Source organism: Phocoena phocoena, chromosome 19, assembly GCF_963924675.1.
Source record: "Phocoena phocoena chromosome 19, mPhoPho1.1, whole genome shotgun sequence".
Taxonomy (NCBI): domain Eukaryota; kingdom Metazoa; phylum Chordata; class Mammalia; order Artiodactyla; family Phocoenidae; genus Phocoena; species Phocoena phocoena.
The window spans coordinates 8,414,104-8,438,369 of NC_089237.1; the positions used below are offsets into that span (position 1 = coordinate 8,414,104).

Genomic DNA, 24,266 nt, shown 5'->3' on the forward strand with positions numbered 1-24,266 from the left:
GCCCTCTTTTTTTTCAGTTTTTCAGTGTCTAAATGTTTGTTAAAAATGCCTATTTATTTAAATGTTAATGTAATAATGGCAGGTGATGATTTTTACAGTTTGGATTTTTCAACATGCACTTTTAACTGTGAAAAACATTTTAATTGAAGTATGATATATACATAAAAAAGCAAACAAATCATAAGTGTATGGCTCAATAAATTTCTCAATTTCTTTTGATCTGTAGTGTGGCGCTTTCCCTATTTTTTCCTTTGTACTTTGATAAGGAATGTGTTTGTCATGCAGTATTTCCCATGATTTATGCTTGGCTGATTGTTTCCGCCTGGTATTATTTAACATGTTCCTCTGTTCCTATTTCTTGTAAATTGGCCGTTGCCATCTAGAGGCTTATCAGATCAGGTCAATTTTGGGGCGAGACCATTTCATAAGTGCTGCTGTTTACTGGGTTGTCTCTTTCTCGGACCATCTTTTGAAGGTGGATGTGATTTTCACAAACAGGCAAAAACCAGCCCTAGCTGAGTCTAGTAAGCAGGGTGGGTGATCAAGCTGGAAAAATGATGGTTTGAGGGGAAAAACAAGGTGTGATCAAGTAATGAATGATTTTCTTGTGTGGCTGGTAAACTGGCCCTGAAGGAAATTCCGAAACTGTTCCAAAAATGTGCTGTGCACTGGCAGCGTCAAATGCACGGCCACCGAGGGTGACTAACGCAAACGGAACAACAGTGACATTGATGGAGAAACTGTATGTTGGCTATAAAACCATCTTTGTTGTGTGGGTGGACATGCGTGCTGTCCTTCTCTAGTCATTAGCTCCTCTTGAGAACCCCTAAATGTCTCAGTGTGCATCACACTTGTGCTTCAAAGTTGGAGCTCTTGCCGAAACGCCAGATCCACTTGTCTTAGGTCCATCGAACAACTCGGACGTGTTGACAAGATGCTGCTGGGTCCCACCCAGCCCCTCCCCAGCCCTGGCGTTTGCCTCATCTGCATTACTCGGCGAGAATGTGGTCAGGGCACCGCAGAAGTCAACAAAAGATGAGGAAGTACGGGGAGCCTCCTGCGCCGATCAGACAGACCAGCTCGGCCCTGGGCACCCGCAAAGCCGGAAGGCCCCGGCTATTTTGATGCCTCGCAGACTTCCCAGTCCCAAGTCAGCGGAACGCCCCGGGGCCACTGCCGGACGCCCCTTTTGTGTCTCGGCAACCTCCGCCCAGCTACTCGCGAGCCCCGCCCCTCACACTAGGCCCGCCCCGTGACGCAAATCTGGGTGCGGCCAAGCGCCTTTGGGCAGACCTGCCTTGCTTCTGGGCCGACGCCTACTCCGAGCTCCTCCCACGCCCTCCGGCCTGGAGTTGGCGCCTGCGCAGTTCGGCTCGGCCCAGGTTGTCACCCCTCCCCCCTTCCTAGCAACCGTCGTCTCTCCTGCCTCTGGCCCTCGGCCGCTTTCGCGCACGCGTACCTCTTCTCCCGGCCCCGCCCTCCCCGTCACCCGTAACAACCACAGGAGCCTCGCTGGGCCCCTCCGGCTCCCGCCCCACGGCCCACTCCCCGGAACCGGCTGCTGAGCTGACGCCGCCTGCAGTGGAACGGCGACGGCGCCGCGGAGCCGCCGGCATGAGCACTCCCTGCCGCCCCGCGTCCCCGGCCCGGCCCTTCTGACAAGAGGTAGGCGCGCGTCTCCGTGGCGGGCTCCGAGCGCGCCCCCGGCCCGGCCCCTCCGGGAGGCGCGAGGCTCTCGCGTCCGCCTCCCCGCCTTGCCTACCCTTCCCCGGCCCCTCGGCTCCCCCCGGCTCTCCCCGGCTCCCCCCGGCTCCCCGACTCGGGAGCGGACTGTCTTCCCGCCCGCCTCCGGCCCGCCGACCCCCGCGCCGCTCCTACTGTATTGGTCGCCCCCTCCCCGCCTCCACCCGTCGATATTCCCACCCGGGACCCCTCCTGGGGGAAGCGGAGTTTTGAGCCCCAGCCGGCCTCTGGCGCACCTCCCCGGGTCGGCCGGGGCTGGGGGCCCGAGGGGCCGCCGCGCCGGACCCCCGGATCGAACGGAGGGCCCGGCTGCCCCTTGAGCCTGCTCGGGGTGGACTCACTGGGTCTGGCCATTGGCTAATTTTTAAGCACCGATTGTCATGCAGTAGAGGTTGCCTGGTCCACGGTGCCACTTGGCGGTTGTAACTCCGGCTTCCCACGTAGGACGTTTCTTCGGACCAGAGCATCGGAAGCTGGGAACTGGCAGGAGTTCAGAAGCTCGTGAATTAGCAGGTTCTTGAGTGTAGTCGCTTTGGGTTCTGCCGGGCAGTGGAATCCCGAATGGGTGTTACCGAGTCTTAACCGAGCATTACTTTTTTTTTTTTTTTACATTCTCCCCCCACCCCTTTTGATACCCCGTAATCATCCTCTCCTTCTGTGGGAGACAACCTAAAATTAATTTTCCTAATTAAAAATTTAAAAGGTTGTTGAATTCCTGCTGTGCACCGGCATTATCAGGTTGGCAAAACTAAATAGAACGCGGTCCCAGCGCACCAGGACCTGCCAGTCCCAGAATCAAGATTAATGACGGCATTCCAGTTGATTGTGGTGGATTCAGGAGTTTGTCTCTGAGTCTCATGATTTTAGAGCTGGAAGTCTTTCAAGATTATCTCACCCCAAACCTCGCTTTGCAGAGGTGGATCTGAGTCCGGGGGAAGTCAAATGACTTGCTTGAGGTCTCCCAGAGTTATTCTTTAGCAGTTTTCAGAGTGCCAGGTATGGCTGTTTTCCGCCAGAACCTGTTCTCTCTGAGAGATATGCGAAACATACCAGAGGAGGTTCCAGACCTGTTTAAATGTAATAATATAGGTAGGAATCTTATGATATAAAACGTATCTTCGTAAAGTTTTCTTTTTTTACAGCTAGACTTTGGACTCCTTGAGGATATTACATTTTGTACTTCTGAATATCCTCTCACCATATTCAGCATAAAATAACATTCTTAATGATTATCCTCCGCAGGACAGGTAGGCTCTTTGGAGTTATTTTTCTTCCTCCCTTTTAAATAGGGAAGTGAAGTCCCATAGTGGACTCCAAATAAAAGTGTGTTTTCAGAAAAATCCAGGTAGGCTGGGGCCAGTGTGTAAATGTGTCCCTGGCAGGAGGATTCCTGACTTTGAAGTAGGCTTCAGCACTTAGCTGATTGCTTCCTGATATTACAGCTATTTGAGGCTGGAGAAGTCAGTGGAGCCTCTAGCCAGAGTGCTTGGTGGTGTCTCCGCCATTTGAAGATAGATCCCTGAAGTTGTCTTTTTAAAAAAAAAAAAAATTAATTAATTAAATTCTTGGCCGAGTGGGATCTTAGTTGCGGCGTGGGGTCTTAGTTGTGGCATGCGTGATCTTTGTTGTGGTGCACGGGCTTCTCTCTAGCTGCGGCGTGCGGGTTTTCTCTCTCTAGTTGCGGCACGCGGGCTCAGTAGTTGTGGTGCGTGGGCTTAGTTGCCTCACGGCCCATGGGATCCTAGTTCCCCGACCAGGGATGGAACCCACCTTCTGTGCATTGGAAGGCAGATTCTTTACCACCGGACCACCAGGGAAGTCTCTGAAGTTGTGGTCTTGCACTTAGAAAATGGGGATTGACAAGTTTCCTTTGAAAATAGCTTTTGAGGAATATTCCATAATTTGAGACACACTAGTGTTTTTTTCCACTTTTATTTTTGTGTGTCCTGGGCTTAATATCTTGAAGTGCCACCATTTTAATTTGGCTTCTAATGGAAGTTGTTGAAGAGAAAATGATTCAAGAACTAATTGTATGGGTTATCAGAATAATGGAATCATGACATTTCACTGCTGGAAAGGACCCAGGGCAGCCCCTGGAGAGGCGGTGAGGCAGGTAGGGCAATGGAGTCCTCCAGCCCTCAGACCAGAGCTGCTTCCCTCACTCCACTTGGGCTTTCCTCACCTTTTCTTACTGTCTTTATCGCCTTCCCTTGTCCTTCTATAATTAAGCCTCGTCTTTTGACTTCTGCGTGCATAGAATTACGACCCGCTGAGATTCCTTAGACTGTAGTATGTTGTGTAAATGCAGATTTAATTTTTTCCACATCATGTTTATTTATCACAAATGTTTGTGTTTTGCAGGTGTGAGAGGATTGCTGTTTTATTGCAATCATGGTGCAAAAATACCAGTCACCCGTGAGGGTGTATAAACACCCCTTTGAATTAATTATGGCTGTAAGTACTTTTCAGTTTACTCTTCAGCTTCTTATTTTTTTAGGTATTCAAATTTGGTGAGCTGTTGCTCCACTTTTATTTGTTCTGTTTTTATGCTTTTGAACTTTATCGAGTTTGTGAAATGTTTTTAAACTACAAGTTTCTGAAAATCAAAATCTGCATGTTTATTTTTAAAATAATTCACCTCAGGGTAATGTATGAATTTCAGTTAATTCTGCATTTGAAAACACAGAAGTGGGATTGTGACTCAATAATTCTTCCTTCTTTTGTGTGTTAAAGTAGAAAAGGGATGTGGAGAGTGGTTTTTTTCCCTCTGCTGCTCATTTAGATTATGGATGAATTCACCATGTGGAATTGACACTATAGGATGGAGTTTAATTTACCAGATTCTGAGGACTCTGATGAATGAATTTCCTCCGCTAATATCAAATTCGTGAGTCATATTAGAATTCTACAAATGGGGTAACTAAAGTCTTAGTTTTCTTTGTTACTGCCTAAAGAGTTTGGTTCAAAATAAGCATTTCACTAGAGGCAAAAAAATCCCCCCAAAACCCAAAACAAACTTTTTGCCAGTCCCTTTTAGATTAGTATAAGGTATTGTTTCCTTTCCCTTCTCTTTTGTGTTATTGTTAAGGTGTGATATAAGTGAATGTACAGGAAGATGCCTCTGTCGTGAAGTATGCCCTGATGAAAGTGTCAGTCTGAACCGCGATGAGAAACCAGAGCCTTCCAGCCCGACGAGAGCCCCTCTGGGCTCCTCCTGGTCTCGCGTAGTTAGCCCCTACTCTGACTATGACACGGAGATGAATTTCTCTGTGTCTGTTCCGTGTATAAATAGAAACTCAGGTGGTTTTGCATATGGCTTCTTCCTGCTCAGCATTGTTTGTGAGATTTATCCAGATCAATTTAGTTTTGGAAAACAAAACAAAACTCAAGTCTTCTCAAGGGAACAATTGAGACTTAGGGCGTCTGTTTTTTAAATTGATGTATAATTTATAGACAGTGAAATGGTCACAGGTTTATAGTTTGGTCAGTTTTGACTGAAGAGTGACACGCATCTCTGTCAAGATGCAGAACCTTTCCATCCGTTACCTCAGAAAGTTCCCTTGTGCCCCTTCTCCGTCAGGTGTGAGGTTTGGATTTTTTGTTGTTGTTGGGGGGGTACTCTTTAGTTCTGTATGTTCCTTCAGTACTAGGACTGTTCAGTATTTTATGTCTAGGGCTTATCAGAAAGGCTTGCTTCCTGTTTGCATGTTCTGGGTGCTGGTTTGGCATTTGGTCACAAGGAGCAGAGGCCCACTCCGGCCTGAGAGCGGGTATTGTCGGTGGAACACATGCTGTGTGCAATGAGATCGTGCAGAAATCCAGGAATGCGAGCCGGCAAGGCTGAGCTCCAAGAGCCCGGCACGGGCGGGTGGTTCCTGGCAGCAGTTGTCCCCGGAACTCACCCCCCGCAACCCCTCACCCCCCCCACCCCCGCCCCGGGCTCTGCCTCCTCCATCTGCCTCTCCCCCCACCACCACCAGGCTGCTTTGCTCTCTCCTGCCTTTCCCTCCCCTGTGCCTTCAGCTCCTGTGCTTTTTCAGCTGGTCATAACCCCTCTGGCTCCAGTTTGCCTTTGTGGCATTTCTTGTTGCCTTCTTTCAGTTTCTAAGTGACCGATTCTTGTCACATTTCCTAGTTCAGATTCTAGAGAGACTAGATCTGGTCCTTCCCCCTGGGCCCAGGAAGTCGGTTGCTGGCCGGCCTGTGGGGCTTGGTCACCTATCCCTTTTCGGTTGGCAGGGGCTGGTGGCGCTGGGGGATTGGTGTGGGGCCGTGGAGGGCAGTGAGCCCGGGAGGTGCCCGGGAGTGGAGCGGACAGGCATGGGACTGGTGTCTTATGTTTTCCAGAACGCTAAGGACGATTTTAAAATCTTGATGCAACCCTGATCATTTGAGGCAAAGACTAATCTCTTATGCAGACACTGGCTTTAATAAAGAGGTATTTTGATTGTCTAATGTTCAGCGTCCTTATTTTCCTTTCTTTACAGTTTTCAAAATGGTACAGTTTGCCTTGCCACTTTTATGCATGGATTTACAGAAGAAATTGAAATTCTCAGCCACACCTCAATCTTTTAAAATTAACTGATTTTCACTTGCTTTTGTTTTAAGCAGTAGTAAATTTTTTTGCGTTGTTAGAAATTATTTTTTAATCTGAAAATGAAATGTTACCTTTTTCCTTCCAGAATTAGATACAGACTTGAACGTTCGTTAAGCCTGTAGTGATTTTTGTGGTGCCACTTGCCGCTTTTCTAATTGTAATTGCACGACATAAAATCCTCAGTATTTTCCTTGCTCTGTTTTTTCTCTTGTTGCTGAAAAACAGTGGTATAAAAGAGTTACTCTAAAAATGTTCTTTTCATTTCGTTCAGGATGAGCAAAGAGGTATATAGTTAATGCAAGAACGGAACTATGGCTTCAACAGAAATATTTTTTTTTTAGAAATATTTTTGAGAACCTCAAAAAGTGATTGTGCTTCAGTGATCACAGCATGTGACAGTGACAGAAGTGCTCATCAGGTGATCAGCTTGTGGTATTGACAGGTGGATCCAGGTCCGAATTTACAGGGTCCTGTGATGACCGCCGGCGGAGATGCTGTCGTTCACTTAAGGCCTTTGTTTTAACCAAGAGTTTTGTTGTAATTTAGCATTGCCAGGGTATGCTGAGGTAGGAAGTGCCTGTGTCAGTAGGTATACAGTGGGTATCAAGCATGTTAATTGATTTTGATTGATTTAATGACAACTGATGATTTGTTTTGGGGTCAATATACTGGTAGAATTAAGAAATCATGTAAATGTTAATGGTAAACAAAAAGAATTGAAGTGAAGGTGTTTCAGGAGGCATTTGTGGCATCTGAGGGACATTCTGTTGTTAGATGTGAGCCCAGGAACAATTGTTGGAGCTTCAGTGAGTTGAGAAGTCCCCCAGCTCAGCCCGCTTTGAGGGTGAGGCTTCTGAGCCTCAGAGAAGTTAAAGCTTCCACAGTTAGCTGAGGTAGAGAGTTCGGTGTTCTTTTTATCACAATGTGTATCCTGGAATGTGTTATGAGGGTTCTTGTCCTTGAAGACGTCTGTGACCTTTCCGAGCTCAACCAGAAACATTTCCTGGGCCTGCTCTGCCTGACTTGTGGGAGGAGAACTTAATCAGTGAAGGACATTCCAATGGGTTGTGCCTTCAAGGATCTGTGGTCTCACCGGGCCTAGTGAGGTGCCCGCAGAGAAGGGACTTAAGGTGGGAGGCGTGGTTCCGAGATGCTTGGGTTTGAGTGTTTCATTTTGAAATTTCTGAGGTAAAATACAAATTTTGAAACTTTGAGCTTTCTCCCTCCTGGTGTTCATGGCCCTTTCATAAAGGATACAGAGGGAGGACGAAGGGGAGAGAGTCCATGGAACAGAGTAAAGTGCAGAGGCAGGGGGTCGGGGCACGGGCCGAGGCCTCTGTGGTCACAGTGGCGGGGGAGGCGAGGACCTGTCTCCGGTCCTTTCCTCGCCTGGGGACAGCTGCCGTCGGGACTAGTTGGAGCGTGTGACAGGAGAGGCCCCACTGCTCTCTGTGACGTGCCACGAGTCGCTGCCTTGTCCAGCCCCGTTTCTGGTGGGCTTCCTGTCATCCGACGGATGTGGTCACGTCGCTCTCTCCTCTCCGCACCCGCACGCTCTCCCGTTCCCTCCATCCTGTCATCGTGCTCCCAGACCCCTGGCCATCTGTATACCTAGCAGGTGCATCTTTTAGGTTGTGCCCTCAAGTCACGTCTCTGTCCCTTTCTCTCCTGAGCACCGCCTTCATTGCAGCCTTTGGAGGGCGTGACCAGAGCTGTTCTTTTCTTACTTACACATGCCTCCCTTTGGTCCGTACTGTGTTCTCCTGGCAGACACTGTCTCCACTTGCCAGCCCTCTGTAAGTGACGTCTCTTATCAGTCATATCCGTTCTTAACTGCTTTGCTCTTTCTTCAGGGCCCTCATGTCCTACCCTCTCTGTTTAAGCTTATTTCATAATTATGCAAACGTCCCAGCATGAATGTTTACCTCTATTCTGTGCTGTCCCTGTTTCCCACTCGGTGTCTTTTCCTGCCCCCACCCTTTCTTTTGACACTTCCTTCCCCGCGTTAGATGCTCACCTTCCCCAGCTGTCTAATCCTACTCCTACTGGCCCACCCGCTTCCCTGATGCTGCTCAGAAGCCCGTCGCGTTTCGTTTCTCTCCCTTTCCTCCGACTCCTCCTTAACGGTGTGGTCAGTGGCAGGTGATTAGTTTCTTTTATTCTCTATTTTGTATGTTCCTTGAGGGCAGAGGCTGTGTTTTTTCCCTTGCTCCCTCCAGCTTCGGTACCAAGCACATAGCGGGCACTCAGATATCTTTGATCAGCTGGTGTCTGTTTGTTCACTTGAGCTTTTTGTGTGAGGATATGGGAAGTGGCTTTTTTTTTTTTAACATCTTCATAAATTATGCAAAACCCATTTGACAAATTTTGTAGTAGTTTAAGTGATGTACTTTTACAAGTTGAGTAACCGTAAAGCCCTCTTTGCAAGTGTGTGGTTGCTGATTGAATGGCCCCCAGAACAACATTTGCTTCTGCTCTTTTCATTCTCTTGTTTGTTTTGTTCTCTGGTTTTTTCCGTTCATTTTCTCTTTCCTCAGATACCTCATGTCTTCCCACCAAGACTAGAGGATGAAGGGAGGAGAAAGAGATTTGATGTGATACTAGGTGCAGAGCTGGGCCTCGCCACAGACGTGCTCTGTAACCTAGTGTCTAGGCCGGTCACTAGTGGAGACTGTTGTGAGGACGTGATAGAACTAAGCAGACCACAGACGTGACGGTGGGTGAGGCAGGGCCTGGAAACATCCACAGCCTCCCCCATCCCTTTCTGACAGCCAGCCCCTGTCCCGCTCCCAAATACAAGGTGAAATGAATCAGCAGAGTCATATGCTGGCTTATAAACTCTGAATGTGTGTCTCTTTTAGATTAAATAGACATTTGTATTTATATTTAAGCTTTATTTCATCCGTTCACAGTTTATACATCAGGACAGCTGGGAAGATACGTGGGGGACCCCGGCGTAGGCTCGTGTATCGCAGTGCAGTCTGAGGGGAGCCTCACACCAAGGGCAATCAAGTTGGTTCTTTCTGGGGTGGGGGCGGGGGCGAGGTGCACAGAAATCCGAGCGGCAGAGTGCTTCCCAAGGAGGCCCCCCCCATGCAGCCCTTTCCAGATTGTTCCTCTGTTGGTTGGGGTCCTGCCGGAGCCCGGCTTGCTCTGCCTTCTTGCTCCGAGGCGGCTGGCTGCCTCCTGAAGCCCCTGTGTGTTCACCCACCCCTTCCTCCGTGCCTAAAGATATCGGGAGCCCCAGTCCCCTTTCCTCTGATTTCGTTTTCTTCCTCTGACCTGAGTCCCATGCATATTGGGTTTTTACCTTTATTTCAGTTACGAAATATTTTCATTCCATCTTTTGCTTTTCTTTTCGAAGCACATCCTCTTCCTCTCATCCTAGATTTTATCCCTGGGCCTTTTTGTAGTTTCCAGGTTTCTGATGGTTAGGTGTGATGTTGAAATACATCTTTTTCATTAATTGAGGTATTGTTAGATCTTCAGTGAGCTTAATATGCAATAGAATTTGTTTTTACTCAAAGGAATAAGCAGTCTATATTTTGGGGTCGCTAACTTTAAAACCAGTTTTATTCAGTCTAGGAGTGAAGGGAAATGGTCCAGTTTCTCTAATGTTATATTAAGGATCCTGGGCAGTTTTTAGTGGGGGAGATTGTACTCTTTTCATTTATCAAGTTTTTGAATGCCATAGTGTAAATGCTATTGCATTTAATCAAAGCTGGGATTGTAGTCAGACGTGCTTAGCTTTGAAAATGAGCAATTATAGTGTACTTCCATTGTACACTATTTTGTACAGAACCAGGCATTTTCCATTCTCTTAAACCCACTCTCCCAATACATTATGCACTTGAATTACTTTTAATGTGCTAGGGTGAAGACAGTTATGGTTCAGTAGGAGATATTTCAAGAAGAAATAGAGCAGGATCTGATTCAGCTCCTTGCCTCTTTGATTTACCTGATTTTGTCTAAAAAAACAAACAGGTAAACCCTGTATTATGGAAAATTTCAAGCATACAGAAGTGGAGAGAAAGGTACCCATGGCCCAGCTCCAAAAGCATCAACATTTTGCCAATTTGTTTCATCTGCTCTCCCCACTTTTTCCCCCGCTGGTGTATGTAAAGCCGATTTCAGGCATCTTGTTAATTCATCCCAAAACACTTCAGCATGCACCTCAAACTATAAGGACCTTTTTCTTTTTAAAAGGTAACCTCCGTGTCATTACCCACCCGGCAAGAGTACTGATAATTCCCCGATGTCATCCAATAGCAAGTGCATGTTCAGACTGTCTCAGCTGTCTAAAACAATGTCTTTTTCTATTAAATTTAATTTATTTTTGCTGCGTTGGGTCTTCGTTGTTGCGCGTGGGCTTTCTCTAGCTGCGGCGAGCGGGGGCTACTCTTTGTTGCTTTGCGCAGGCTTCTCATCATTGTGGCTTTTCTTGTTGCGGAGCACGGGCTCTAGGCGTGCGGGCTTCAGTAATTATGGCACGTGGGCTCAGTAATTGTGGCATGCCGGCTCTAGAGCGCAGGCTCAGTAGTGGTGGCACATGGGCTTTGTTGCTCTGTGGTATGTGGGATCTTCCCGGACCAGGGCTCGAACCCGTGTCCCCTGAGTTGGCAGGCAGATTCTTAACCACTGTGCCACCAGGGAAGCCCCTTAAGCAATGTCTTTTTATAACTCGTTTGGATCGTGCTTGAAATAAACCTTTGTGTTTGGTTATTATGTTTCTTCAGCCTCCTCTGTTCCTTTACATCCTCCTTTTCCTTTGTTTCCTTTCCTGCCATGGCTTTGATACAGAAACTGGGTCACTTGTCCTTTTCAGTTACCTTAACCTTTTGCTGATTTAATTGTTCATGACGGCAAATAGGCACAGGGAGTACACACAGGCCTCAGATCAATCAGTTCATCTACTTTTTAGCAGCTCTGTTTAAACATTCCCTGATAGAGATTGAAGTGAGTGGTTAAAACCGGCTGCTCCTTTTTCGTCCTGGTGATTATCCTTTGTAATTTTGAGTTGCAAATAGGATGCAAAACATTTTTTTCCCAAATTAAACTGGGTCTTTCCATTTACAGTTACTTTGTAACCCACTTCATCGATCCTACTGTTTATAGTGAGCAGTTGAAAGGAGTTAATTTATTGGCAGGTCTGATTAAGAGGGTTTCTATGTAGCGTCTGCTGTGAGCGCTTGGGGACCCCTGAGGTGGTGGGGGTGGCAGTGGTGCTGGCCAGTCCTTTGTTTGTGCTTCTTTCATTAGAGCCCCGGATAGGGATGTCGGTCTAGTTGGGGAAGTGCCCACAGAGAAATTCCCTGAAGAGAGGATTTGCCTTGGCAGGTGTGATAATTGATCCTTCTACCTTGATTTTTAACCTGTGCGAGGGTGAAACTGACAATTTCATATACTTCTAGTGGAATAATTTTACACGTTGCAACAGAAAGCATGTATCGCATTACAGTTCTCTTGAAAGGTACAATTTGATGTTAGGAGTACTGGCCTTGTTTTTGTTTTTTGTATGTAGGTTTATGTAATTATCACTCTGTAAGATAATTGCTATATATATCGTGATATATACTGAATCCTTTTTCCATTCCGAAGTCCGCCACGAGCATTTCATAGATCTCTCCTACATGTTTTTGCACTAGAGTATCTCTAGTGCGTTGTTCACATGCATAGTGCAGATCTGAGTGATTGACAAGTGTCCGGTTCTAAATGTCTCGCGTGTTTGATTAGACGGCTGGTGGTAGCGCTCTTCCTCTCGGGTCTCTGGCCCTCCCTCTGGTCGCCCTTGCTTTTGTTACTCCACCTACCTCCTTGCCTTCTTGGGTACAGATGGACTCTTCCTCTAATGATAACTTGTTTTGCTATTTTGAGACCCCCTAGTTGAATATTTTGTGTTTTCTGGACATCACAGGTGTTTTAATTGGTAATTAATGCTATTTTAGGAATATCCAGCTCTCTCTCACCCGACATCTCTTCCTGGGCAGCCTCATTTAAACCCGTGGCTTCAACCGTCACTTTATAAACCAAAGCTCTGAAAGCTTATCTTAAGCCTACACACAGGAGCTTCCAGATTTCCAGCCAGCTCCCTGCCAGGACATCTCCACCTGGCCATTTCAAGGCAGATTTAGTACATCTGAAACAGAGTCCACACCTTCCTTCTGCCCCACAAAGAGCACACCAACAGAAAAAAGACACGCACATGCGCGCGCGCGCACACACACACACACACACACACACACACACAGACACACACACACACTAAAATTCCTCTGAAAAGCTCTACTTTTCCTCCGAGCTGCTGCTTCTGATGAGTGCCACTGCCACGTGCCCAACCCTCAGACCCGGAGCCCAGACATCCCTGACAGCCCCCCTCCCCCCTCAGCCCTGGTGATGGCTGGACCCTTGCCCGTTGAGGAGGTGTTCTGACCTGGGTCTGAATCTGCTCCTTTGACCCTGTTGGCTCAGCCTCAGATCACAGCTCGTCCCTTCACGTCCAGGTCCCTGCAGTGACCTACGGGCTCTGCATCTCAACCCTGTCTCTCCCACCCGCTCTTTCTCAGGGTTGCTGCCGCCCAGTCTTCCAGTTGTACATCTGACCATGTCACTTGCTAGTTTAAAATTCTCAAGTGGCTGCACCTCACCTCCGAGACGAATTTGGACCCTTTAGCTCCATCCCGGAGCCCTTCTCCTTCTACCTCTTAAGGTCTTCTCGTGGCCTCGTCTCCACAGGCGAGACCCTCACGTGCTCCCCACTCGAGTTCTGTAGGGTCACTGGCCGCTTCCCAAGTGTGCCATTCTGCTTCCTGACCTTCGTGCCTGGAGGGCCTTTCTCCATCCTTCTCACTGGTCAGATCCTGTTCTCAGAGGAGTTCCTGCTCTGGGCTCTGGTGTCCCACTGTCACCTCGCCGGTCCCTGCCTTCCTGGGGTCGCTAGGCTTGTCACCTTCCCTTACACTCGAGCATCTTGAGGGTGGGAACCAAATGTTCTGCTTTTTACCCTGAGCATAGAGGAAGGCCCCAGAAATTGATGTGTCTAAAGAATAAGCGAGGGCTTCCCTGGTGGCGCAGTGGTTGAGAGGCCGCCTGCCGATGCAGGGGACACAGGTTCGTGCCCCGGTCTAGGAAGATCCCACATGCCGCAGAGCGGCTGGGCCCGTGAACCATGGCTGCTGAGCCTGTGCGTCCGGAGCCTGTGCTCCGCAACAGGAGAGGACACAACAGCGAGAGGCCCGCGTAACGCAAAAAAAAAAAAAAACAAAAAAAAAAACAGAATAAGCGAGTCCTGGGATGTGTGCTCTCGCTTCCTGCATGACTCTGCTTCTGGCAGTGAAAATTTCAACAAAAGGTCACATTGGAACATACTCTTTTGGTTGGATTTACTGCTTATACTTATATCATGTTTTGAAGGAATCTGATGCAAATTGGTTTTTGTAAGTAAAATAGAGTTTATGATCAGTGAACTGAAGCCTATAATTACTATAGTTGACTGACAAACGTGTCCTGGTTTATGTATCACTTGGTGTTTGAGTGGCTTTTTTCCCATAGCAATGAATGCCAAGTATATAAAAAATTTTGTTTCTGTGGTTCTACAGAACATAAAATTCATTTAAAAATTCTTGACTCTGATAGAATAGTATTCTAATTTTCTTTTTGAGATCTCTACAGGTTTAAACCTGAGAGGTTGGTGATGCATGACTCTTCTTTTCTTTTTCTTTTTTTTTTTTTTTTTTTTTTCGGTATGCGAGCCTCTCACTGCCGTGGCCTCTCCCGTTGCGGAGCACAGGCTCAGACGTGCAGGCTCAGCGGCCACGGCCCACGGGCCCAACCGCTCCGCGGCATGCGGGATCCTCCCGGACTGGGGCACGAACCCGCGTCCCCTGCATCGGCAGGCAGACTCTCAACCACTGCACCACCGGGGAAGCCCTGACTCTTTTTTTCTTAATGAATAAGTTACTCTGTAACATAAGGTGGTCCTAATCATAAAATGTGTGTTTTTCTTTTTGCTAGTTTAATGCCTATATATGTTTTTAAAAACCAAGTCCAGAACTAAAAGCTACAGGTACATATTTTAAGAAGTAAATTGATTTAAGAGATGGTTGCATTGCAGGATATATGCTATTAATATTGAGAAAGCTCTTCCCCAAATGCATGTTATCTTCATTTTACTGAACACAGAGTTGGTTTAGAATGCAAATTCTAACAGTTCTAAATTCTGATTCTCGACTGAATCAGGATTTCTGGGGGCAGGCCCAGCAGTCTGGTTTCACAAGCCCTGGAGATGATTCTGATGCCTGCTCAGGTTTGAGGACCACTTGTTTAGATGTCCTTAATTTGGTTTGTAGTAAATGGAATAGGAAGAAAGGAAGTTGGTTTCAGTTATAACTTTTTTTAATTTAAAAATTTTGAAAGGATAGATTCTTTAACAGTTGTGTAACAGAGACTCTTGTTACATTTTGTTTTCTTTTGAAGGATTGAACGTACACTAAAAGGAGACTGTTTGCTTTGTGTGCTTCTCCGGACTGCTGTTCTTGAGTTTATTTAGTGATACCAAAATTATATTAACAAGCATGTGCTTCCTTGAACTGGTCTTAACTGAATTATTTGTATGGCTTTATTTGCTAATTTTCAGGTGGAGTAGATTTGTACTTTTTTTTATGTGGTAAAATATACATAACATAAAATTTACCATTTTAACCAGTTCCAAGTGTACAGTTTGGTGGTATTAAGTACATTCACATGTTGTACAGCCATCACCACCATCCATCTGCAGAACATTTGCATCTTCCCAAGCAGAAGTTCTGTCCCCATTGGACACTGACTCCCCCTCCCCCTCCCCCACCCCCAGCCCCTGGTACGCCCCACCCCTTTTCTACTTTCTGTCTCTATAGATTTGACTATTCTAGATACCTCACATAAGAGAAATTACACAACGTTTGTCCTTTTCTGACTTGCCTATTTCACTTAGCATAATGTCTTCACAGTTCATTCATGTTGTAATGTGTCAAAAGTTTTTTTCTTTTTTAAAGTTGACTAATCCCACGTATGTGTGTATATATAGATATACACACTACAGTTTGTTTATCCATTCATTCATCAGTGGACAATTGGATTGCTTCCACCTTTTGGCTATTGTGTTTACTGTACATTTTTAAAGTCTAGTTTTTGACTATTATGTCAACCAAAAATACGTGCATATCTCTCTAGGTTTATTTTTTTGGTCTTTTATATTTGATAGATTCCAGATCCAAAAGACAAGTTCCTTGAGGAGTTCAACCACTGTATTTCATTCCACCTGTTCAAAATAGATCTTTAAAGCTACATCTCATGATTGCCACTGCTGTTAGTTTCTTAACAAAGAAAGAAGAGCATCTGAAAGTAGATGTAGAATGATGAGCTGGGGGGCATGCACTGAAGCAGAATGGGGGCTCCTGCCATAAAGGAAGGGAAGTGGTAGAGAAGACAGAGAACCGAACACGTCAAGGTCTGTGAGGTACAACTTGTATCATAGGCGTTTAATAAGCAGTGCTTGATAGATATTTTCCTGATACAGTAACCCAACTCCTACTATTAGCCTACCGACGATAGATTTTTTATTCTGGTTCATGAGACCGGATAATATTTCCATGGCTCATTACATTCTTTTATGTGGGCAAACACATGGCATCTTTAAAAGCTGACAGCTGCAGGTCCCTGGAATATCAAATGCTCTTCTGAAGTCCACGAATTTATTTTTTACACTCTGGAAAGTAAAACAGTTCTCTGCCAAATACAGCTTAATTTGAAGAAGAATATGCAAAACTGCTATTTTTATTGTCACATATACTCAGTTTGCTCTCCATTAGACAAAAGATTTCATGGATTAGGAATATTTTTGGAAAATCATGGCATGTTTTGGATTCCGTTGGGTCACGGATCAGTCATGTGACTGTTTCAAAGACAAAAAACGAAGAGAAGAGAAACCCTTCATAGCACTCCAGACATTCTTGTTTGCCTAGGACTTAAGTAACTGGTCTGTGAAACATTTGACCTTCAAGATTTATTGACAGAGACAAGATATCTTAAGTATAAAGATGTACTTAAAGATGTGTATACCTCTATTTTTTCTGACTATTATCCTTTAATTCTCTAACACGATCGGTTAATGTTGTGCTTTTATTTTATTTATTTATTTATCTATCTATCTATTTATTTATTTTGCGGTACGCGGGCCTCTCACTGTTGTGGCCTCTCCCGTTGTGGAGCGCAGGCTCTGGACGCGCAGGCTCAGCGGCCATGGCTCACGGGCCCAGCCGCTTCGCGGCATGTGGGATCTTTCCGGACCAGGGCACGAACCCGCGTCCCCTGCATCGGCAGGCGGACTCTCAGCCACTGTGCCACCAGGGAAGCCCTTGTGCTTTTGATAATTGAAAAAAATAAACACATTGAGATCATCTGGATACCTATCATATTCATAGCTAAGTGCTATTAGACAGTATATGTTTTCTTTTAAGTTTATTTTGGGGGCACCAAACAGTACTTTTTTCTTTTTATTGAGGTATAGTTGATTTACAATGTTGTGTTAGTTTCTGGTGTACAGCAAAGTGATTCAGTTATACGTATACATATATTCTTTTTCATATTTTCCATTATGGTTTATTACAGGATATTAAATATAGTTTTCTGTGCTATACAGTAGGACATTGTTGTTTATCTATTTTATATATAGTAGGTTGTATCTGCTAATCCTAAACTCCTAATTTATCCCTCCTCCACCCCCTTTCCCCTTGGGTAACCATAAGTTTGTTTTCTATGTCTGTGAGTCTGTTTCTGTTTCGTAAATAAGTTCATTTGTGTCATATTTTAGATTCCACATATAAGTGATGTCGTATGGTATTTGTCTTTCTGTTTCTGACTTACTTCACCTAGTATGATAATCTCTAGGTCCATGCATGTTGCTGCAAATGGCATTATCTCCTTCTTTTTTATGGCTGAGTAGTAGTCCATTGTGTGTGTGTGTGTGTGCGTGCGTGTGCGTAAACACACACCACATCTTCTTTATCCATCCATCTGTCGATGGACATGTAGGTTGCTTCCATGTCTTGGCTATTGTAAATAGTGCTGTGGTGAACATTGGGGTGCATGTATCTTTTTTTTTTTTTTTGCAGTACGTGGGCCTCTCACTGTTGTGGCCTCTCCCGTTGTGGAGCAAAGGCTCCGGACGCGCAGGCTCAGCAGCCATGGCTCACGGGCCCAGCCGCTACGCGGCATGTGGGATCTTCCCGGACCAGGGCACGAACCTGTGTCCCCTGCATCGGCAGGCGGACTCTCAACCACTGCGCCACCAGGGAAGCCCATCTTTTTTAAAAAAATTTATTTATTTATTTTATTTTTGGCTGCGTTGGGTCTTCGTTGCTGCTCACGGGCTTTCTCTAGTTGTGGTGAGCGGGGGCTACTCTTCGTTGCGGAGCACAGGCTTCTCATTGCAGTGGCTTGTCTTGTTGTGGAGCACGGGCTCTAGGCGTGCGGGCTCAGTAGTTGTGGCTCGTGGGCTCTAGAGCGCAGGCTCAGTAGTTGTGGGGCACGGGATTAGTTGCTTTGCGGCATGTGGGATCTTCCTGGACCAGGGCTCAAACCCGTGTCCCCTGCATTGGCAGGCAGATTCTTAATCACTGCAACGCCAGGGAAGTCCCTATATGGATAGTTTGAATTTTATAATTGTATGAGTTTTTGCCCAGTTTGTTTGTACGTATTTAAGTAACATTATAGTAAAAATAACTGGTTAACATTAAAGGTCCAAGGAAACTTTTATCTTTTAAAAGGAGTTTGTACGTTACTCAAACCGTTTCTCTGAGATAGATTTTGCTACACTTTCATGAATCCAAGTCAGTTAGGTCCTTAAGTTGGGTTTTGTTTGACACTTAGCCAAGGTTGAAACCAACCAGAGGGTGGGGAGGGAGATAAACATTCACTTGAGTGACTTGTTGGCTCAACTGTTTTCAATGATAGTGGGCAGCCCTTTCGCACGATGGATCAGGAGTCACAGTTCTTTGACTTAAAATTGAGTATTGACTGGTGAGGCCGAGAAAGGAAAATAGGGATAGCACTGTCTTCAGCTTCCGGGTCTGACTTAAATCTGTGGAAATTAACACAGCATAAACACTTTGATTCTGCTTTGTCACCATACAGGGGAATGGTGGGGAAAAAAATATCTTTTTATGTTTTTGTGATTCTCATGGTCATGTTTGTTTTTCATGAAGGAAATCTTAGATTGTGAATGGCCCTCAAATACAGCTGTATCATGTTTTTAACTTAAAGCTTAAAGCTTTTAAGGCAATTTCGTTGGAGAATGTTAGTCATGTAATGGGAAGGCAAAATAGGCCCGGATGCCACAGGGGGATGGGAAACAATTTCAAAACGAGTTCTGCCTGCAGAAGTCTTCTTGTCTTATCTCCTGGAGGGGACTGGTAGGGCATTCCTCTGTGTTAGGCCTTGAGCACGCCGTGGGCAACCGGACAGCATACAGCCCCTTGAGGAGACCTGGTTGCCTGGGCCCCTGTGCGCAGACGGGGGTCTCACAGCTGAACCACCGTTTAAGAAACACTTAAAGAACGTCTAAAAGACCTAAGAATAATGACGAGCATGTATTGGGTGCTGTACGCCACTATCTCATTCATTGCTCACACTGGCTTTGTGGGGTAGGCTCTTCTCTCCTCTCCTCCCCCCCTTTTTTGAGATATAATTGATATATAACATTGTATTCATTTAACAATGTAATGATTTATGTACATATTGTGAAATGATTACCCTAAGTTTAGTTGACATCCATCACCTCACAGTTACACATTGTTTTTTCTTGTGATGATAACTTTTAAGATCTCTTACCAACTTTCAAATGTACAGTACAGTATAGTTAACATCCCCAGGACTTAACTTAGCTTATAACTGGAAGTTTGTACCTTTGGGATAGGCTCTTCTCTTAATCCACTTTACAAATGAGAAAACTGAGATTTAAATTGCTTGCCAAGTAACCATCCCTGCCCTGGCTGCCTCGCCCACTGACCGTGGTGCAGACGGCCCAGGTGGCATGGCTCTGATCCGGTTGCATGTAAGCCCAGACCGCCTGCAGCTGGCTCGCCTCCAGGCAAACCCGATCTCGCCCCTCCGCAGGCAGCGCTCAGGCCCTTGGCTTTCCTGATTCTGGACAGGGCGAGTTTGCAGTCTTTGCTTTGAAGTTCCTCCCCAGTCGTCTTCCCCAGCCTCATTCTCCCTGTGATCTGTCTGTGTCTGACCTGGTTCGCAGCTGGGCAGTGAGCTTTCGCCCTAATGCTCCATCTTTGGTGGCTCGCAGCCTTTCTTGCTCTTTTCTGTAACAGAAGGCTGACGCTTGTAAGTGGTACCACTGAGATTCAAATCAAGGCCTGGTGATACTCCAGCCCAGGCTCTCTGTTGGCTCTGCTGTGTAGCTCCTTGGTTTGTGTCTGAGTCCTGAAGTGACAGTGTGGAGGAGAGGAGGGAAAGGGCGCTGTTGTGTAGCTGAGGTGAATACCTGGTAATTGGGTGGCAGGGGTGGCAGGGAGGGAGTGGACGGCAAGTTGCTAGGAGCTCTGGGTTTAAAATAGTGTGAGGCCATGAGTGCTGGCGCCCTCGAGTAGTCAGTTGTGCAAGGTTACCCAGAGAAGGCTTTTGTCCTTGGAACAGTAGATGACGTTCCAGGATTGTGGGAACAGCAGTCTGATGTTTACGTTCATTCAGGCCATGATGGGAGCTGAGCAATTCGTTTCCTGACGCAAGTTCTTTCCCTTCCAAGTATACTGTGTTTCTTCATTCTGTGGAAAACGTTAATACCATGAGCATTAAGCCTGATTCAGGGCTACCTGTAACCCTAACCTTTCAGAGAACTTCTTGTTCCTCAGCAACTCCCCTTCCCCCCATTTATTTTATGAAAGTTCTCTTCCCAGCTTTGGTCATTTATCTTTGGGGCCATATTTTCTGCTTCTAGCAACTGAGTATAGTATATTTAGCTAATTAATGAGTTATACAACTAAATCCATGTGTTTCTTGTATTTCATATTACAGAGGGAGTATTTTACTCGGTGCCTAAATTGAAATAGTATCATTTCTATCTTTATCCCCTCTTGGCTTTTTCTTTTCCTTAAAGAAGGAAAGAGACCTATATGATATGACTTACACCTAGTTCCTTTTTTTTTTCAGTTGGCTAATTATAAACTTAAAATAATTAGTTTCCAGCCAAGCCTCATGATATTTACATCCTGTGTTTTTAGGGCCATGGAGGATCTAATTATAATCTTAGCTTGGTGAACACATGGGTTTTGGGGGTGCATTTTCAAAGTATAGTAGAGAAGGTAAATGTCAAATGAAAACGTTTAGTTTTTAAAGCCGTTCACATTAGAAATTTCTCTTCCTCTTTTTGTGCAGAGCCAAGTTGGTTCCTGGACTGTGGGTGGCAGGGTCTTTGCTTAGTGATCACTTTTGTCTTCTTTGAGAAGTTTGTGCGCAGCCTGGAACGGTAGCTACATTTTTTGTACTTATTCTGTGTCAGGGCTGCTAAACACTCTACATTTTCTTTTTTTAATCTTCCATAATTCTGTACGTTAAAGAGGATGAAGAAACTAAGATGAATTGAAGATGAAGAAATTGAGGCTCATTGAAATTGAGTAGCCTTCCCAAGGCCCTCTTCTGATGGTAGGACTGGGCTTGAAGGCGGGTCTTCTCTCCCAGGGCCTGTGCTCTGAGACATGACGTTGCTCTGGGACACGCCTGGGTTCAGATCCCGGGATGTGACTTCTCTCTGCCTCTGTTTCCTCATTTTATTTTATTTTATTATATTATTATATACTTTAAATAAATTTATTTATTTAATTTTGGCTGGTTGGGTCTTCATTGCTGCGTGCAGGCTTTCTCTAGTTGTGGCGAGCGGGGGCTACTCTTCATTGCGGTACACGGGCTTCTCATTGTGGTGGCTTCTCTTATTGCAGAGCATGGGCTCTAGGCATGCGGGCTTCAGTAGTTGTGGCGCACGGGCTCAGTAGTTGTGGCACATGGGCTCTAGAGCACAGGCTCAGTAGTTGTGGCGCACGGGCTTAGGTTCTCCGCGGCATGTGGGATCTTCCCAGACCAGGGCTCAAACCCGTGTCCCCTGCCTTGGCAGGTGGATTCTTAACCACTGTGCCACCAGGGAAGCCCCTGTTTCCTCCTTTTAAAGTGGGGAGAAACTTGTTTCACAGGAAGAGTCTGCCCAGTACATGCGTTAATCTTCATGAACCTGCTTATGGTGCGGCTGTGGGGAGGCAGTGCTGGCTCCTTCCCCCTTGCCCACCTTCCATTCCTGCGTCCCTGGTGCCTGCTCTGCAGTGCCTGTCATGGGCACTGGAGGGAATGTTTGTTGAATAAATGATGTTACGAATTTCTCTAGGTTCTTCTTAGAAGAAGTTTTTTTCTTTTTGTTTTTTTTATACCACAGGTAGCTAATAGGCTTTTACCTTTGGCCAAGGTGTTACTTGATCCCTTTCTCTTTTTTTCATGTTTAATAGATTTTAGAGCAGTTTTAGGTTTACAGAAAATTGAGCAGATAGTACAGAGTTGCTATATACTCCTCTACAGCTTCCCCTATTGTTAACACCTTGCGTAGTGGGTTTGTTTTAATTGGTGAGCCAGTGTTTATACGTTATTATTAACTAAAGTCCACTGTCTACATTAGGATTCACTGTCTGTTAGTACAGGCCTGTGGGTTTTGACAAATGTATGATGTCACGTGTCCACAAGGACAGTGTCCTACAGAGTAGTTTCACTGCCCTATAACTCCTCTGTGCCCCACCCCTTCGTCCCTCCCTTCTCCCATCCAGCACTGGCAGCCCCTGGTCTTTTTATTCTCTCGGTAGTGTTGCCTTTTCCAGAGCGTCAGATAGGTGGGATCATACATTCTGCGGCCTTTTCACACAGGCTTCTTTCATTAAACAATAATCATTTAAGTTTCTAGCACGTCTTTTTGTGTCTCGATAGCCCATTTCTCTTTGTTGCCGAATAAGACTCCATTGTGTGGATGTACCACACACTGTCTGTTTATCCATCCACCTTTCATAGGACATCTTGCTTGCTTCCAGTTTTGGGCAATGGTGAACAAAGCCTTTATGCTGCGTTCCTTTTCACTTAACCTTGAGTTTTCCAGCTGTGCTGATGATGGCAAGTCAAGCTTCTTTATCAGGAAATACTGGTCACTATTAGAAATGCTTCCCTGAGTTGGCCTGCCATTTAAAACTATATTTATGTTTTTATTGCTTTTTTCAGCTTTATTGAAGTATAAATGACAAATAATAAGCTGTATGTTTTAAAAATACATAGTTGGATAAGTTTTGACATATGTATACCTGTGAAACCATCACCATAATTACGATAGTGAACATACCCATCACCCCAAAAGTGCTTTATGTCCCTTTGTAATTTCTCCCTCCTTCCCATACCAACACACCTCCACCTCCAGGCAACCACTGATTTGCCTTTTGTTACTATAAATTAGTTTGTATTTCCTAGAATTTTACGGAAATAGAATCATAACCTTTTTTTTTTTGTCTGGCCTCTTTGATTCAGCATAATTATTTTGGATTCATTCATTGTGGATGAAAGAGGGTTCATGACATTGTATTGCTGAAGAGTGCTCCATTATTTGTATACATTGCAGTGGAAAACATAGGCATTAAAAAGAGATAATACTTTTTCATTCAGTAGTACCTTTCTAATATTTTAGATGTTAGAATCAAGAGTAAAACCTATCATTTATTTTCAAGTTAGGATTAATATTTGTAAGCCAGAAAACAAAGGGATACTTTTCAGTTGGTAAACCAAAAAAGAAAAAAAAGAAAGAAAGAAAAAACCAGTTACTGAGGTTATATTCTAGGCAGAAAGCAAAACTAGATCTTTAGCTCTTGGGGAGCTAGAGAGGGAGGGATATAGTGGGTAAAGTTGGGGGAAGAGTTGAACAGGAAGGGATCTTGCAGGGGTGGGAGGTGTGGCTTCCAGAGGCCACACCTGGGAGGGGCAGGGCCGGTGGCCTGACAGTGGTCCCTCTGCCCCCAGAATCTCTTCAGCAAAGGCCTTTGAGCCACCTCAGTCAGCTGTCCTTGAAAGAATTAGCTGATGTTTACCTGTAAGTTGGCTTTATGATTGGTGTGCGTTCAGAGGCTGCCTGTTTTTTAAAAAATTTCCCTCTGATGCCAGAAAATTTTAAATAGGTAGCGCAGCCTTCTATTCTACTTCTAGACAAAAGGCTTTAATTAAAAAAGCCTAGTTGATCAAACAGATTTGAAACTCATACTAGATTCATTTATCAACAAGTACGAATGACTCTTGGGTTTCATGGAGAGAAGAAATTTATCGTTAAGACTTATCATTTTGGGCATGTGCCACCACAGCCTTACAGACATTCTAAGGACAGTAACGAGGGCAGAGCTCTGTGTGTGGTTGTCAGGTCAGCATGTTTGCTGCAGATTTAAGTTATTCATGATGAGTCAGTCAAGAAGATCAGAGCAACTTCTTGAACTTGAAATGTGGCCAGTGAGACTGAGGGACTGAATTTTAATGTTATTTGCTTTTAATTAAATTTAAATAGCCGCATGTGGTTGGCGGCTGCAGGTTATAGAAGAGGTGGTTCTGGAGCGCATCTGTTCATTGAGTGGAATGGTAGGAGTTACCTTCATTATTCACATTCATTCCTTCCTCTCCCCTCCTCCCCACTTTCTTTTCTGGGTTAAATGTACATAGTCCAATTTGTGTATGTAAGTTAGATGTGCATTTGTTGGGACCCCTCTGTATAACGGAGAACAGATAAGTACAAGTACAGTAAGTGACAGTCCGTTGGTTTTATAGTCCTTTCTATTTTATTTCAAGTTTCTGTCCTTCACAGTTTTGACTGGTTGGCATTTAAAATAAC

General features: G+C 45.2%; 1 protein-coding gene across 2 annotated transcripts in view; it reads left to right on the forward strand.

Annotated features, from left to right (window-relative positions):
* The first annotated feature begins 1,580 nt into the window (after positions 1 to 1,580).
* SEC14L1 (SEC14 like lipid binding 1) overlaps positions 1,581 to 24,266 on the forward strand; it is a 50,427-nt gene continuing 27,741 nt past the window's right edge. Inside the window, exons 1-2 of one of the 2 annotated variants that reach the window (XM_065896439.1) lie at positions 1,581 to 1,665; positions 4,105 to 4,197. In XM_065896439.1, coding sequence (XP_065752511.1) covers positions 4,135 to 4,197 — 63 coding nt within the window. In that variant the 5' untranslated portion in view covers positions 1,581 to 1,665; positions 4,105 to 4,134. Of the gene's footprint in view, positions 1,666 to 4,104; positions 4,198 to 24,266 lie in introns of those variants that run through there. The other variant, XM_065896440.1, reaches the window with a different exon arrangement.